Raw genomic sequence first — 17,212 nt, forward strand, 5'->3', positions numbered from 1 at the left:
AATGAAGATATTACCAAAGGTAAATTTTGTGTTTAGAATGTAACCAATAAGAATATCTGAAAAAGAGCCTTAAAACTCTAAACTGTGTCCGTTTCTACACTTGCCTTTTCGTCCCGGGATCGTCCCGGGATCATGCCTGTGCATCCAGGATGATCAGAGGTCTAGAAACAAAGCCCTATAAAGAGAGACTGAAAGAACTGGGCATGTTTAGCCTGGAGAAGAGAAGATGGAGGGGAGACATGAGAGCACTCTTCAAATACTTAAAAGGTTGTCACACAGAGGAGGGCCAGGATCTCTTCTCGATCCTCCCAGAGTGAAGGACACGGAATAACAGGCTCAAGTTACAGGAAGCCAGATTCCAGCTGGACATCAGGAAAAACTTCCTGACTGTTAGAGCAGTGCGACGGTGGAATCAGTTACCTAGGGAGGTTGTGGGCTCTCCCATACTAGAGGCATTCAAGAGGCAGCTGGACAACCATCTGTCAGGGATGCTTTAGGGTGGATTCCTGCATTAAGCAGGGGGTTGGACTCGATGGCCTTGTAGGCCCCTTCCAACTCTGCTATTCTATGATTCTATGATCCAAATGACACACAAGGGATCCCGGCAGCAGGCAGAGATGATCCTTCCCTTTGCCTGGCATAATCCTTAGGTGTAGAAAGGGCCTGAGTCTCTAAAATGCCTGGGAGAAAAGAAAGGTCATTGCCTGACACCAAAAATAATAAAGTAGGCACCAGGTGAACTTCTTTGGGGCGGGGGTGTCTCTCTCTTGTAGCCACTGCCTAGCTTCCTATATATTTAAAGGGGAGAAACAATTTCATGCATTTACACGTCTAGTCTTAGGAAACCCTTGGTTATTTCCATACCACAATGCACTCAGCTGCAGGCTTGTGTTGGCAGCGGCATTCTAGCAACACAGCTGACTACAAATCCCATGGTCCCTGTTCTAGCAGGCTGATGCAACTCTCATCATATAATCCAACTCTATGCTATAATTAACCACAGTGCATGCATCACTTTTACTCATGCTTCCATTTTAACTGCAACTGAGTATTCAATAAGACAGTGAGAAGCCATCTCTGTGACGAAGCCCACCTGGCGCCGACATTGGCATCTTTCCAGCACCAGGTCAAGACTTTCCTCTTCTCCCAGGCATTTAGCAATAGCCTGGGTTGGTTTTTGTATGTTTTTGTGGTTTTAAATTGTGGGGTTTCATTATTTAAATTTTTTGTATATTGTTTTTAAGTATTTTTATCCTATGTAAACCGCCCAGAGAGCCTCGGCTATGGGGCGGTATACAAATGTAATAAATGATACTAATAAATAATACTAGTAACAATTTTGTTTTTCCTAGATGCTGGTATTTATTGATAGGAAATTGTAAATGCTGTTGGCACCAGAGGGCTCATCTACACTGCAAGATATTCCACTATAAAAGTGGTATGAAAGCAGGATATAAAAGGCAGGAGCCACACGACTGCTTTATAGCGGTATTGAAGTGCACTGATGGCCATAGCTAGACCTAAGGTTTATCCATAGGCGTGCGCAGCACATTTCATTAGGGGGTTCAGCCAGGGGTTGGTTTTTTTAAGGTAAACATTGATTAAATATATAGTAATAAAGGACTTTTTTCCATTCATCAAACAAACAAAATAAACGAAAACTGAAGTAAACTGTATTTTTTTAAATTAACAAGTAATCTGTACTTTAAAAATACACATTTTAAAATGGAGACTCTGAATACTATTTTTTGCTGTAGTGATAACCAGGCATATATAAAGATACAGTCAATTTTCACCATCTTTAAATTTAATCAGATAATGACCTAATCCAAACTTACTAAAACAGATTCACATTTAAAACAGATTCTATCACATTAACAACAATGAGTATCATCTTAAGTTCCAGCACCATACAGAGAATACACCATACATCAAATGCCCTAATAATGATTTTAAAAGATTGCCCTGTGTGCTGCTGAGCAAAGAATTTGGAATGAGGTCCAGGAGAGAGACTTCTGGGGTGAATATAGTGAGGACGAGGGGTGGCTGCGAGCCTAGCGTAAGAGAGGGCTGGCTGGCAAGATTTGGAAAACTTGGGGGAGTGTAGGAGATCTGGAACTAGGGGCATCTCTGGAAGGCCGCGAAGGGGCTATTGGCAGAAGACAGGAGATGAAGGAGAAAAGAGAGGATGGGAAACGGTCACAAGGGCACATCAGTCTTCTTTACTGATCAGTTGTAAGCCGCTCCGGGAGACTTTTAGGCTGAGGTACGGGATAAAAATACTCTAAATAAAATAAGGGCAAAAGAAGAGGATTGGCGTAGGGGGAGCCCTGGGGAAAGAAGAGAGAGAAATGCCCCTATGTGTGGGGTAGAAGAGGGAGAGAGGGTGCAGACAGGAGAGGTATGAGTGTCCCGGAGGGGAAAGGAAACAGAGGTAATGTTTAGCCTTGAGGAGAAGCCTGAGGGGAGACATGATAGCACTTTTCAAATACTTGAAAGATTGACACACACAGGAGGGCCAGGATCTCTTCTCGATCATCCCAGAGTGCAGGACACGGAATAATGGGCTCAAGTTACAGGAAGTCAGATTCCAGCTGGACATCAGGAAAAACCTCCTGACTGTTAGAGCAGTATGACAGTAGAACCAGTTACCTAGGAAGGTTGTGGGCTCTCCCACACTAGAGGCATTCAAGAAGCAGCTGGACAACCATCTGTCAGGGATGCTTTAGGGTGGATTCCTGCATTGAGCAGGACTTGATGGCCTTATAGACCTCTTCCAACTCTATTATTCTATGATTCTATGAAAATAGTAGTGTAGATCCTGCCTGAGACACCTGGGCCCTGTACACCTAGGAAACCCAATGCATGTTGTTCAGTATCTAAATTATAGCCAGCTCTTGCCAGGGCTGGTCCAAGACATTTTGCTGCCCAAAGCGGAATAGCAAATGACATGACCCCCACCCCACCCCCAAACTCACAGTGCCAAGCCAGTAAAGTCATTTTGGCACTTGAGGCCAGTGGACAACAGCTTATTATGCCATAATAAAGTTGTGAGTCTTCCAGATCTCACAGGATACTTTACAGCTTTTGAACACAAAAGCAGAAGAGGACTATACCACAACCTGGCCTTGTGGGTCATGTAACCAGCAAGTCCAGTCCAGAAAGGAAATCCAGACACAAGCAATTCAAGCCAAACCACACCACATACCCACATACTGTATAAGAAGTCCTACAATTCTCAGCATACCCCAGCCAGCCATGCTGGCTAGGGGATTCTAGGAGTTGAAGGACTTTTTTCTGTCTAAACATGCAAAAAATTGTGCCTTTAACTTATCATGTCACACTAACAGGAATACAGGAATCAAATAGGATTTCCTTCTTCAGTGGGACACACTTACTTAGGAGTAAGTACCATTTTGTTATAGGAAAGGATAATATATTTTTAATTAAAATTTAAAAATAACTATCACCTGGTACAGAGTTTTCCTATGGAAGACCTGGCTGGTTCACTGTTGTAATTATTTGATTGGGACTGAAGTAGAAGGGCACTAATTTTGCTGTACTTATTGTCTTTAAATATGGTTAAATATCCCAGTGTGGGATGTACTTATTGTCTTTAAATATGGTTAAATATCCCACAGTTATCTTGCTATTCTATTTCTACAATTCTTTTTCTCCTGTCCTTTCTTCATCCTCTCTTCATTTTCAGGCGGCATCCGGTGCACATTTACCTCAGAGTAAGTTTGATTGATCTCAGTGGGGCTTACTTCTGAGTAGACATACATAGGATTGTGCTGCAGCTCTGTTTTAAAGTGACACAAGAGACACACATACCATATTTACCAAAAGAATGGCTTGAAAAATAAGTATTGTAGAGCTAGGAACAGTGTAGGCCCCTGACTGTAAGCCCCACTGCTGGCCGGCCTTCTCCCCCTCACCTCCTTCGCACGTGGTGCTCTTCTCTTCCTCCTCGTTGCTGCTGCCAGCTCTCCTCTGTGAGGAGAGCTGGCAGCAGGTCTCTTCCAGTGGTCTCTGTGAATTGGAAATGGGAGAGCAGCCCTTCTCCCCGAACATCTGTCTTTGCCCCTGAAGGAACGTGCCTGCCTGACGAGTGAATTGCGGGAAGCGCGGCAGCTCCTCACCCGCCCGCCCGCCCGCTGGCCACTCTCCCTGCTCTGGCCCTTCGCGGGGAAAGAGAAAGGCGGAAGGAGGTAACTGGGGAAAGCAGCGGAGAAACGCACCCACAAAGGTCTCCGCTCCGCAGGGAAGCCCAAACGGCACTTACTGGCCCCGCCATACACCTAGCCAGGCCCAGCCCCCGCCAGGCCCAGCAGCAGGAACCGCAGCTGCGGCCACAACGAGGCGCGGAGCAGGAACCGGAGTTGGGCGGGCGCAGCCACTGGAGGCTTCTGATGGGCGGCGCTGCACATTTCCCTCTGACCCATCTCCGGAGTGACGGCGCCTGGCTCGGCCCGCAGCGGCCTCAGAGGGGGTTCAGCAAGGACGGGGCAAACATGGCGGCGGCGGCACATTAGGGGGTTCAATGGAACCCTCTGCACCCCCTGTGCGCACGCCAATGGGTTTATCCCTGGATTGTCCAGGGGTCAAACCTGTTCATCTAGGTGATGCACAGGGGATCCAGTGCTCAGGCAGGGGCGAACCCTGGATGATCCCAGCATAAACCTTAGGTCTAGCTGTGGCCAATAACTGTTGGGGACCATGACACATACCATATACTGCTTTCATAGTGTAATATCCTGCTTGGTGCAGATGTGTCATGAGCCCCAACAGTTGTCAGTGCACTTCAGTACCACTATAAAGCAGTCGTGTAGGTCCTGCAGTGCACTTCAATACTGCTATAAAGCAGTTGTGTGGCTCCTGCCTTTTATATGCCACTTTCATAGTGGAATATCCTGCTTGGTGTAGATGAGCCCAGAGTTTTATAGCCTAGTTATATTGCTAATTTATTCATTGACATGGATGGCTCCAGGAATCAGCATCTGGGCTCTTAAGTGACTCAAGTATACCTGGATTGTCACTGGACTCACTTCAGAAGTGACTACAGCCATTTTACTGAAAATAAGAAAAGAGGGCTATACACCATATACACCATATAAGAAATTCAGCTAGTGACTAAATTGCATAACACAAACAAGTGAAATCCTGGAAGGCAAGCTTTCTATGCCATGTGCAATACAAAGTCTGAATACACAGTTGAAAAGCATTTCCTAAAGGACAGCAAAACTAAAATGACAAGACTCACCAGAGAAGGGTAGTGGAGGGGGAAAGGAAGTGCAGGAAAATCGAGGTCAAAAGTTGGTGATGAGATATAAGCCAGGCTCGGTGATTTTGCCTTGCTCGTGTTCTTGCTTGAATGTGGTTTAGTAATGGATGGAGAAAAGGTGTTCTTTCCCCAAAGCAGTAAACAGCATTCTCATTTCTGCGGTGCCAGGGCAAGTGGCACTTGGATCCAAGCGTGTGTGTTTTTTCTGATGGTGCGGTGGTGGGTGGGACAGCAAGCTGCAACTACACCTTCTGCGGTTGATTGGTGGCTCAGATTTCCCTTCCACCTTGGATTAATGCTGTGTCTGGGAAGCCTGGTGTACAGCCTCCCAGTAACGTGATGTTCCCAGGCTAGTGGCATAGATTACTAACTTGATCTCTGAAGGGTTTGGGATATACTGCAACATTTTGTTGCAAGTCTCATCTATAGTAGTCAGGTAGTCAAGTGCTTATGAGTTCGGAAGTGAGACAGGCCCACCCAAAAAATAAAGGTACTCAGGGGACTCATTAGGGACACAGAATTGAATTAAAATAAATATTAAGTCGTCGTCCCCCGGATCTCCCCTGGCCTCCGTTTCCCGCCCCCATGTCCCATAGGCTGTGATTCCCCCCATGTTCGTGCACATCTGGCCCCTTTAAACAAACAAACAAACAAAAATGGCGAACGCGACAGGGCTTTCCTGCAGCCTGTCGCATCTGACATCTGGATTGGAGTGACGGCCCGTGCTACTTGTGCCGTGGGCTCGCCCCTCCTCCTGCACGGATTCCCAGGTAGGTCTAGCAAAGGCCTAGGAGTCCATTGACTGGCCTCTATGACAGTTTCTCTCGAAGTCCTGCCATTGGCATGAGTTTTCTCTACAACTTTGCTTGTGACTGGGGCCATGGGCTGAGGATCCTGCCATTCTGAATTAACCAGACTTTCTGGCCAGGTTTCCAGGGGTGCTGCACTCTCTGTTTGGGTCGCAGGAAGAAGTTTATAATCTTCCAGCCCTTCAATTTGCATGGCATCAATTACACCTTGGTGCACTTTCAGCTTTGCTTTTAATGCTTGGATCTGTTTCTCACAGTGCTCATGACTAGCGCTTGCTCTGGCTTGCCGGTTTTGATCTGCTAGGAAGCGGGCGGCGGCTTGCAATTTGTCAAGTTGGGCTTGGAGTTTGCTGGTTTTAAACTGGGCTTGCTCTGCTGCTACCTTACATTGATCCCTATCTACTTGGGCATCTTTAATGAGGGTGGCTATTTTAACATGTTCAGCTACAGAACCACACTCACTCCATCATTTCTAATCTGTTTGCTAAACTTTGGTTTTTCTTCTCTAATTTTGTACACATTTCTTTGTACTCTTCTGCTTGCGGTTTCCAATCTTAAATTAAGCTTTGCATATCCAGACATGTACACCACAATGTGCAGACTTTATACTGTTAGTTTTACCCTACCCTGTGCCTGCTTACCCTACCCTGTGCCTGTTTGCATTCTCTTCCCCTCCTTATTGTTTTACTATGATTTTATTAGATTGTAAGCCTATGCGGCAGAGTCTTGCTATTTACTGTTTTACTCTGTACAGCACCATGTACATTGATGGTGCTATATAAATAAATAAATAATAATAATAATAATAATAATAATAATAATAATAATAATAATATTAATAATAATAGGCAAGAGCCTCCTTTTGGCTGCCATGAGGTAATTGCTTTGTACGCACATCTGCATAAGCCCCACACATTGTTTGAACTGGATCTTTAGTTTTAAAACATTCTGGGCTGTTGCTAGATGAGGACTTAGCCCGGTGCGAGGCCCGGGCTCCCTGCTGTGCGTGCAGATGATGCACAGGGGATCCCGGGGTCAGGCTGGGCTAAATCCTCCCTTGACCCGGGATAACCAGATCCATTTGTGGCCCGGTTTTTCCACAGCCCCAGGCTGAGCCCGGTGCTGTGGAAGGTCTATCTACTTCCGTGGTTTTTCCCGGCTGCTCGCTTACTCGAGAGTAGCCGGGAGAAGCCGCACACTGGGCACAGCACTCCATAGGAGCGTTGTGCCCATTGGGCCGGGTGTGTGTGAAATCACGGGGGGAGTTGGGGGCCGGGGGGGAAGAGAAGACCCAGCAGGAGAGATGGGGGGAAGAGCAGAGCCAGGGTGGGGAGAGCATGGAGGGGGGGCGTGGAGGGGGCATCGGACATGGTGATCGGGTGATCGGGCGGGCATGGCGAGAGGGCTGGCGAGTGGGCAGGGGGCATCAGACATGGTGGATGGGGGGAAGAAGAACGGGGCCAGGGCAAGGAGATCGGGGATGGGCGAGCAAGCGGGCGGACATGGCAAGCGGGGAGAGGACGGGCGACCGAGCGGGCAGGGGGGGTATCAGACATTGGGGGGGGAATCAGGGGCAGGGGGAGCAGGGAACCCTTTAATTTTTAAAAAAAGAATTACTTTTCCGTTGGTGCGCTCCTGCGCACATGGCCCCTTTAAGATTAAAAAATGGCCAACGCGACGGGGCTTTCCCTTACCCCGTCACGTGTTATGTCTAGCTAGGGGCGACGGCCTGTGCTAGCTGCAGTGCGGCCTCACCCCGACTCTGCACCGGATTACCAGGTAGGTCTAGCAAGGCCCCTGGTTTCCAAGGGCAACTACCTTTCTCCATCCCCTAATGCTCTAGTAGGGACTTTGCACTTTCTCGTTTGAGGGAAGATTCTCCCTTGGTTGCTTGGGAGATCTCTTCTCTCTCTCTTGAAATTCTAGTGATATGGTGTACTGTGCATTTCATGGGCTTGTACACTCTCCATGCTACAACTATTATGCAACAGATTCCTACTACCATTGCGGCTGTGATGAATTTCCATGAAGGGTGGGCCAAATCTATGTATTGCTGCATCTTTGCAATCTGGTTTGTTGCTCCCAACTTTGCCTGCCTGCCTGCTGATTATGCTCACTGCTTCTCTAAACTGCATTCTGTGGGTGGCAGAGACTTGTCCTAGTCTCCTCCAATTGCTACTCTGATTGAGCTAGAATTGCTATTCTCCAAAGTCCCAGGACTATGCACTTTTCCTCATGCTAGTCCCAAGACTACTCAAGTAGACTTCTGTATGGCAGCAGAATCTACAACAAAATGTGGTCCCTTATTGTGTTCATTTCAACACCTTAAGGCAACTCAACTGTGGCTTTAGCTTGAGCGTAGAGAGGATTGCTCACCCTGTCTTTAGGGCCACATCCAAATTACTGCTCCCCAGAACCAAGGTAAAACTCTGCAGGTTTACGCTAACCTAGCAAAACAATTCTAGCAATTCTAATTTTTGCAGTTCTAAAAAGCAGTTTCTAAAATCACAGTTCTAGCAAACATTTAGGCTAAGCAAAACATCTGGCATGCAACAATACTTCAAACACATCTGTGTTACCCAGCAATGGAAACAGAAAACAGAAAAACATTCGTACAGTGAACCTTTCACTAGAATCCCTTCTTGCCAAGGCTACTCCATGCTAACGTGTGTATGAACAGACATGTGTCTGCCCGCCTTCTCCACCAGAACCATTATGTGATGTGCTCTCATTAGACCTGTGTACAACGTGCACACGTTCTAATGAGACCTACACCTGCTTATAAGGAATCTTCTGACATTGGCAATAGGGCGTCTGTGGCTACGTAAGGCGATTCTTACTCAAGAAATCTACACCACTGAAGAGGATAATGCCACAATGGCACATTTATTGAGGATGAAACAGATACAAATGCACAAGCTAGTTTTGGGGAAATTAGCTGAGCAACTGGAGGCTTAGAAGTAGTTTCAAGACTGAAAAATAGACTTTCTGAGACTTAAGAGCATACACACACAGCAGGGGGAAGAGTAGAGGGAACCTTTAAAGGCAATATACTTTTCCTTGGGCTGGAGCCTTTTCCTGTAGGCATGAACTGGTGAGCGTTGCAACTCCTGGTCTCAGGTGAAGACGAAAAGAATACAGGGAGCCTTGGATAGGGGAGGCAAAGCACTCACTAATGGCAGCTTGCTCTGGCAAGCAGGATTCAGTAGTATGGCCCTGTGCTTCTAGTCAAAGAGAGAGAGAGCCAGTCCCCCTTCTCTAAAACCTGGGTTTTTTTATACCATCTAAAGAAAAGCAGTGACATCACTGCTCATAAGCACTGGAAGTGATGCTACTTGCGATGGGAGAGAGACATAACAAAAGAGGGTGACTGTGGATAATAGCTGTACTTGCTGAAAACATTCTCTTTACAAAAGATGACTTTACACAGTAATGATTGCTTTAAAGACATGTGTTCAAGCTGAAGTTCAGCAACAGGACTACATGAGCATGTGCGTGGCCACATATCACTCTCGCCATCCGGCATTCATATTCTGCTTAATTTTAACCCCACCTTTGTCTCTGGGAAATGCATTTGAAGAAGTCTATCAGAAAACGGTTGCTTGATCTATCCTTGTGTGAATGCTCTCAGTCTCCTTCCTGCTGCAGGTGGGGTTTTAGCTGCTCCAAAATGGGGTCAGTACCTCTCACAGAAGCTACTTTGTAACTACTTGCACCAGCTCGTTCTTCCTGGTTCCTTCCCCTTTCAGTTCATTGGTTCTTGTGGTTGATGGACATTGTGATGGACATGGGCGCCTCCCCTTGCTCTATGTTTTTGTGCATTTGTCTACTGTTTTAATGATTTAGGCCGTAGCTAGACCTAAGGTTTATCCCAGGATTGTCCTGGGGTCAAACCTGTTCATCTAAGCACCACACAGGGCATCCAGTGCTCAGGCAGCGATGAACCCGGAATGATCCTGGGATAAACCTTAGGTCTAGCTACGGCCTTAGTGTTTGATCAATTAGGTGCCATTTTTGCCTTCTGAGGGGGAGAAATAGCAATGAGAGAACAATGAGAGTGGGGTTGGAGCAGCGGAGTACATTTGAGTGACTCAGCACAAGCCTGGTGGTTCGAGCAACTCAGCACATGCTCGTCAGCAAGACGACCGCCTTTCAACACAGGTGCCCCCAAGAAGGGAGGTTCTGCCACATAGCATGAGAATGGCAATAGAGGGGGACAGAAGGGCGGCGCTATCCACTGCAGAGAAAAAATGCCGCACTTTCCCCACTCTAGAAAAACACACAAAATAGAGGGGAAGAGACAAGATGACTGCAGGACAGGGATGAAGTCATGTGAGGGTCGCGGAGCAAAATAGTAAACTAGGCAGGATGACAGTGAGATAAAGCACCGTTGTGATGAAGCTCACAGAAAGATCAAATGTTCCGCTTTGATACCAGCAACCAGCACCAATCTGGAACCTTCTCACTATGTAACAAAACAGAGGAAGGGCTCAAGAGACGGGAAAGGAAAAAAGTTGTCCTTTTCTCTTTTAAATTGCATTTATTTATTTATTTTACAAGTGCAGAACTTTTAAAGAACTGATACTGGGTAGTGGCTGAGAGAGTGAATTACAAAGCAGGAAGTCCCCAGATTAAATAACAACTAGGCAAAAATCCCCCACCCGTTCGCTGGACCATTCGTTACCTGCTAAAATGTGCAGGGGAATGTTGCCCCCACCTACTTTTCCCAGGAAAAAAGCGGTGGCTAGAATTTTTCTAATAATAATAATAATAATAATAATAATAATAATAATAATAATAATTATTTTATTTCTTACCCGCCTCTCCATTTTGATCAAGGTGGGGGACAACAGTAAGTATAAAATTCATAAAATACTGATTAAAAACATAGTATACATTGTTAAAACATCCTAAAAAAACTTCCTAAAAGCATACTAGTACAAAAACAACCACCAAACCAAGCAAAAAACAACCACTCCTTCCATCTCTTCAAAAATAAGTACCGTTCCCTAAGTGGTTCACAACTTTCCCTCCCCTTAAAATTTTACACCCATCAGGTTTTCACCCAACCCCAAGTCCTCCCCAAATGTGCCCTGTCTTGGCCCACGCCTCGTTTAAATCTTGCCTCTGTGATGAATTTACAAGCTAGCCATTTTAGACATGCACATTTGCTCTCAGCTCTGCATCCCACCCTGCAATTTGGGAGTAATACAGACCTACCTTACAAGGTTGTTGTCAGAACTGTAATACAAACATTTGTGTGAAGGATTGTGAAATCACTGGAGGGCTGTAAATAATCACAATTATTTACAATTTCAATTGCCTTATATACTGTGAGGGGTAAAAGTGATTTTTAAAAGTTAGGATTCTCACAACTGATTCAAATATTTATTATTATTATTATTTATTTATATAGCACCATCAATGTACATGGTGCTGTACAGATTAAAACAGTAAATAGCAAGACCCTGCCGCATAGGCTTACAATCTAATAAAATCATAGTAAAACAATAAGGTGGGGAAGAGAATGCAAACAGGCACAGGGTAGGGTAAGCAGGCACAGGGTAGGGTAAAACTAACAGTATAAAGTCCGCACAACATCAAGTTTTAAAAGCTTTAGGAAAAAGAAAAGTTTTTAGTTGAGCTTTAAAAGCTGCGATTGAACTTGTAGTTCTCAAATGTTCTGGAAGAGCGTTCCAGGCGTAAGGGGCAGCAGAAGAAAATGGACGAAGCAAAGCAAGGGAAGTAGAGACCCTTGGGCAGGCGAGAAACATGGCATCAGAGGAGCGAAGAGCACGAGTGGGGCAATATTGTGAGATGAGAGAGGAGAGATAGGAAGGAGCTAGACCGTGAAAAGCTTTGAAGGTTTTTTTTTTTTTTTTAATAATAATTTTTATTCATTTTCAACACTAAATAGACATAGATAAACATTTCCAAAATATAACTGAAACTAACACAATAAGAAAAAAAATACATCAAATATCTGCTGCATACATATTGAATAATTGTTGAGTACAAATATCAAAAACTATTACATATGCCTTATCACACTACAACATCTTCATTCTTAACATAAATGTGCACCCCCCACCTCGGGATCATTCTTGAGTCCAAAATCTAATCATTTCTTCTGCTGGTGGTTTCCCACTTCCCTTAGTAAACACAAACACTAGGAACTGTTTCCAGATTCCTTCGAACTCATTTATTTTAGTTACGCCTTTTCTCCACTTAATATTGCATGTCAGTTTATCATTAATGGCTATGTCCCATACTACTTTATACCATTCCTCAATAGAATATTCCCCTTGGATCTTCCAGTTCCTAGCTATCATCAATCGTGCTGCAACCAACAAACTCGATATCAGCTCTATAGTTCCTTTTCCACACTTTATATCTTCAAATAGTGACAGCAATGCTATTTTTGGTGTTTGTTCTATTTTCATTCCCACTATTTCTTCAATTTCTGAAAACACCATCTTTGAAGGTTAACAGGAGAAGTTTATATTGGATTCTGAAGTGAATTGGAAGCCAATGAAGAGATTTCAGAAGCGGAGTAACAGAGCGGCGAGCCAAGAAGATGATCTTTGCGGCAGAGTGGTGAACAGAAACCAACGGACTGATGTGAGAAGAAGGAAGGCCAGAGAGAAGAAGGTTGCAGTAGTCCAACCGAGAAATAACCAGTGCATGAACAAGCGTCTTGGCAGACGAGACAGACAAAAATGATCAAATCCTGGCAATATTATACAGGAAAAAACGACAAGTTTCAAACGACGATGAAGCAGCCAAGCTGAGATATCTGAAAGACATGCTGAGATACGATCGTGAACATCAGGAGAAAGTTCCGGAGATGACAGATATAGTTGTGTATCATATCAGATGATATTGGAGGCCATGAGATTGAATAAGCTTGCCCAAGGGCAACATGTATAAGGAAAACAACAACGGGCCAAGCACCGAGCCTTGCGGAACCCCTACTGAAAGGGGAAAGGAGGAAGACGAGTTGCCATTAGCCAACACGCTGAAAGAGCGACCCGCTAGATAGGAGGCAAACCAGTTATAGACAGCCACAAAATCCAAGGTCATGAAGGGAATCTAAGAGAAGATCATGATCAAGAGCATATTTGTTATGCTCTTACTGAAGTCATGTCTATGTGCTCTGGAATCCAGCAATTAATAGGCCTGCTATGGCAAGCGTTTTCATCAGTCGCAGATTCTATGACAACGTTTATGCACAGGTCTCCGAAGGTAGTTGGACCGAAGACAATAAGAAATCAACTACACCTCTTCCCAAACTACCGTATTTCTTCAATTCTAAGATGCCATTGATGGTAAGACGCACACTAATTTCAGTACCACCAACAGGAAAAAAGCTTTGATTCTAAGAGATAATAAATGCACCTGCGATTCTATGATGCACCCCGTTTTTTGAGATGTTTATATGGGGGGAAAGTGTGTCTTCGAATTGAAGAAATACGGTAGTAGCTGTTTAACTCCTATACCTTAGAATCATAGATTTTATGAAATGGGGTGTAACCTTTGCAATCTCATGCTATCTGCATCATTCAGAATAGGTGCTACTGTACTTCTTATTCTATGCCCATGCAAAATAACATAGACACTGCCTGGAATGTTGGTACTCCGTATTAAAAGAAAACAACATCATGAAGAGTATTTTACAGACTGTTCCCACCAGGATAAAACAATGAATGATTGCAAATGAATGTACAGAGAAGTTTATGTATCCTTCCCTTTAAAAACGCAATCGATACCTAAACTGAATATCATAAGAAGGATGTGCCGTTCCAAACCCATAGCGTGATCCATCTATTGGCGGTATTTCTTCTTCTGCATTAATCAGTTCCATGTCAAAGTAGGTGAGCGTCAAGATGACAAACATCTTCATTTCGCTAATTGCAAAGAACCGCCCAGGGCACATTGTGGCACCGCCACCAAAAGGCATACTGTAACACTTCAGCTTTTTCCCATTCTTAAAGAATTCTTTTTTTGTACCATCTGGGTTCACGAACCTGTCATATTTGAAAGTCTGGGGGTCGGGATGAATTTCTGGATCCATTTGCAGTGCAATGAAGGGGGAAAGAAGAAGATTGTCTCCTTTCCGGAAAATATATTCTCTCCCGTCAGCCATCTTAAGATCTGCATCCTGTACTATACTTCTGAACAGAAAAGGACTCACTTTCAGGCGTAGAGTTTCCTCTATTGCACTGTCCAGAAGAGGAGTCTTTATGGTATCCAAGGACATGTTGAAGAAGGGGCTGCCTGGTTTCAGTTCCTGATCCGTCTCTCTTAATACTCTGTCCACCTCTTCCCTCACTGCCTTCATTGCTTCTGGATATTTCAGGAGGTGCACAAGAATCCAGAAAGTAGCTGGACCAGTATTAGCTTGAGATGTCCAGAGAAGCAGCAGCAGGAATTTGCTCCGCATCTTTTCACTCATCCCAGTCTCAGCCATCTGCTGATCTTGCTCAGCTACCCAACTGCTAATGTTTTCCTTCTGGTATATCTTTTCTACTGACAGAATGTCCCAAAAATAGTTCTTCAATCTCCGTGTCTCCTTCTTGCCAAGAGGATTCAGCATGTTGAAGGCCATTTGGGGAAAGAAATGGTCAAATTTCTGGAAATATTCAAACAACTCTCCACACTGTGCTACTTTATTATCCTTACCATTTTCTTTGCTTTCTACATCTTCATCTGGCTCAGTTCCAAACAATGTCAGAAAAGAAGCCTGGAAGACGGTTTTGTAGCTAAAGTGGAGGACTCCATCCTGCTGCCAACATCTTTTCCCCTCGTCTGAATCCTGGCTGTGAAGCATCACAGCCCTTAAATTCTCCATCATCTCCTGGTTCAGGAGAGTTAGACTCTGACCTTTGAGATTCTTCTTGCTAACTGTTTGCACAATCTTGTGCTGAGATTCAGATGTGCAAAAATCAAATGTATTAAAAACTATAATTGATCCAAATTTATAAAAATCCAGTTTGTCTTTTGATTCCCTTACCATGTTTCTGTAAGAATGAGGGTCCATCACAAAATGCACGTAACTGCCTCCGAGCAAAACGGTGAAAATATCCCCATGTTTCTTCCGCATCCTTTCCAAAAACTCTTCAGGGCTCCTCATGAAACTTCGCCCGTGTCCGAGCCATGGAAGGAAGCCTTTGTCCAAGGGGGGTTCCTTCGGTTTCCTCTTGCGAAATGCTCCTACTGTATAGAGTCCGCCAACAATGGTTACCAAGAGGCATGCTAAGAAAGCACAAAGCACAGTCTCCCAGAAATTCATCGCCACTAACTGAAAAGAGGAGTTGATGCACAGGTATACTTATAAAGCATCTGGTTGGCTGGGAACACTGGGTAATACTGCCTCATTCCATTTGAATTGGCAATGGTTGTCTTCCCCATTGCAACATTAATAGCATTTAATTACCACCTACATTGTTATTTAGGCATGTGCTCCGCTCCGATTAGGAGCGTAGAAGCAGTAGCGGATTGGCCTGCTCCACCTTTCCCAGAGGTGGAGTAGGAGCGGACCGCGGACCCCTAGAAGCAAGGCGAAGAGAAGCGACCATTTTTTGGAGCTCCTAGTTCAGGCGGAGCGCTCCGGTCGCCATCTTGAAAACATTTCGCCCATAGGATTGCATTGCGGCAAATAATCGCGGATAACTGGGGGGGGGGTTAAGCTATCGTTCTGAAAATTCTTGTGCTTAGACAGTCGTGGATGGGGGTCATTTTGAGACTACTCTCACCTCTCTGTGTCATGTGGTTCGCGTGCTATATTTTTTTAAAAATCGGGTCAACAAACATTACAAGCAGGGACAGCGCGGGTCAAACGGCGGTTTTCGCCCATAGGATTGCATTGCGGAAAACAATCGGGGATAACTGGGTTGATTTTTAAGCTATCATTCTGAAAATTCTTGTGCACAGAGAGTCGTGGATGGGGGTCATTTTGAGACTACTCTCACCTCTCTGCGTCGTGCGGGTCGCGCGCTTTATCTGCGGGAAAAATACTTTTTTCAAAGGGCTGAGGGGCAGAGTCAGCTCCCGGTCATGATCACATGATCCCAAAGTTAGAGGAGGGCATAGGCAAAACGGGTAACTTGGGATTCTGGGAAACTTCTCTTTCTTCATCTGAACAGACTTTTCCCAGTGTTTTTTAACACAGTAGCCCCACCAAATGCACAAACACAACCTGAAATCATATACTAAGCCAAGAATCAGAGATAGAAACACAGCACTGCTACCCACCCTAACTTTGGGGAACAACTGAAAAGATGTGGTGCAAGGGGATGAGCTCCCCTAGGGCATCTCATTCTGGATGTGCCCCCACTCTCTCCTGCACTGGAAGGCCATTAGAGCCTTCCAAAGAGAGTAAAACGGTGGAGCAATGCCTATCATGAGTTGAAGTGAGCGTTTACTTCTTAGTGGTGGAGCGATGCCTATTATGAGTTGAAGTGAGCGTTTACTTCTCAATCTCAAGAGCTGTTGGTGAAGCAATGGCTGTCTTGAGTTGAATTGGCAGCTGCTTCCCCCTCCCCCGGGCACGTCCCCCTATTGCTGGTAAAAGACAGATATAGCCTTTTTAAAAAAATTCTTCTTGCTGTTTATTGAGCAACACTGCTGCTTTTAATTCCACCCCTCCTTTGTTTATTTATTGATTTATTCCATTTTATATGCATTACTGGCTTATCCTTGGCTCACTTCCTTATGCCCCCAGAAATGCCAGCTGCATGCCTGCCTGCCTTCCCTCCCTCCTCCCCTGCCCACCTCGCAGGGATGTTGTGTGTGTGTGGCTTTGACTCAGGGGAGAAGTCCTTCCTGCGCTCACTTGGAGTTTTGGAAGTTCCAAATTTTGCAGGTTTAAGCCCCGCCAAAAAACAGGGGATGAGGGGACTGCCTTGAGTCTCGGCGTGCGGCGTATGTATCCCTGGATAAGCTGTCATGGTGGTGAGTTTGAGGTTTTTTTTTAACGTGCAAAATTGACGGAGCTAAAGGGGTGTTGGATTTTCATAAATTCCCCCAAAATCAGGGGATGATGGGACTGCCTTGAGTCTCGGCGTGCGTATGTATCCCTGGATAAGCTTTCATGTTGGTGTGTTTGAGGTTTCTAACG

The 17,212-nt window shown here is 45.0% G+C and overlaps 2 protein-coding genes across 2 annotated transcripts in view; both read right to left on the reverse strand.

The window, feature by feature from the left end:
* The window catches only part of LOC134396320 (7-alpha-hydroxycholest-4-en-3-one 12-alpha-hydroxylase-like), a 319,750-nt gene extending 314,453 nt beyond the window's left edge, over window positions 1-5,297 (reverse strand). Inside the window, exon 1 of the mRNA XM_063122772.1 lies at window positions 5,264-5,297. The gene's annotated coding sequence lies outside the window, so the exon portion shown is untranslated. The remainder of the gene's footprint in view (window positions 1-5,263) is intronic.
* Window positions 5,298-13,843: 8,546 nt separating this feature from the next.
* On the reverse strand, window positions 13,844-15,385 carry LOC134392107 (5-beta-cholestane-3-alpha,7-alpha-diol 12-alpha-hydroxylase-like). The gene has a single exon (XM_063116183.1). It carries the CDS (start codon window positions 15,383-15,385, stop codon window positions 13,844-13,846), a length of 1,542 nt encoding a protein of 513 aa, XP_062972253.1.
* Window positions 15,386-17,212: the final 1,827 nt, after the last annotated feature.

The sequence above is a fragment of the Elgaria multicarinata genome, chromosome 1, assembly GCF_023053635.1.
Source record: "Elgaria multicarinata webbii isolate HBS135686 ecotype San Diego chromosome 1, rElgMul1.1.pri, whole genome shotgun sequence".
NCBI lineage: Eukaryota > Metazoa > Chordata > Lepidosauria > Squamata > Anguidae > Elgaria > Elgaria multicarinata.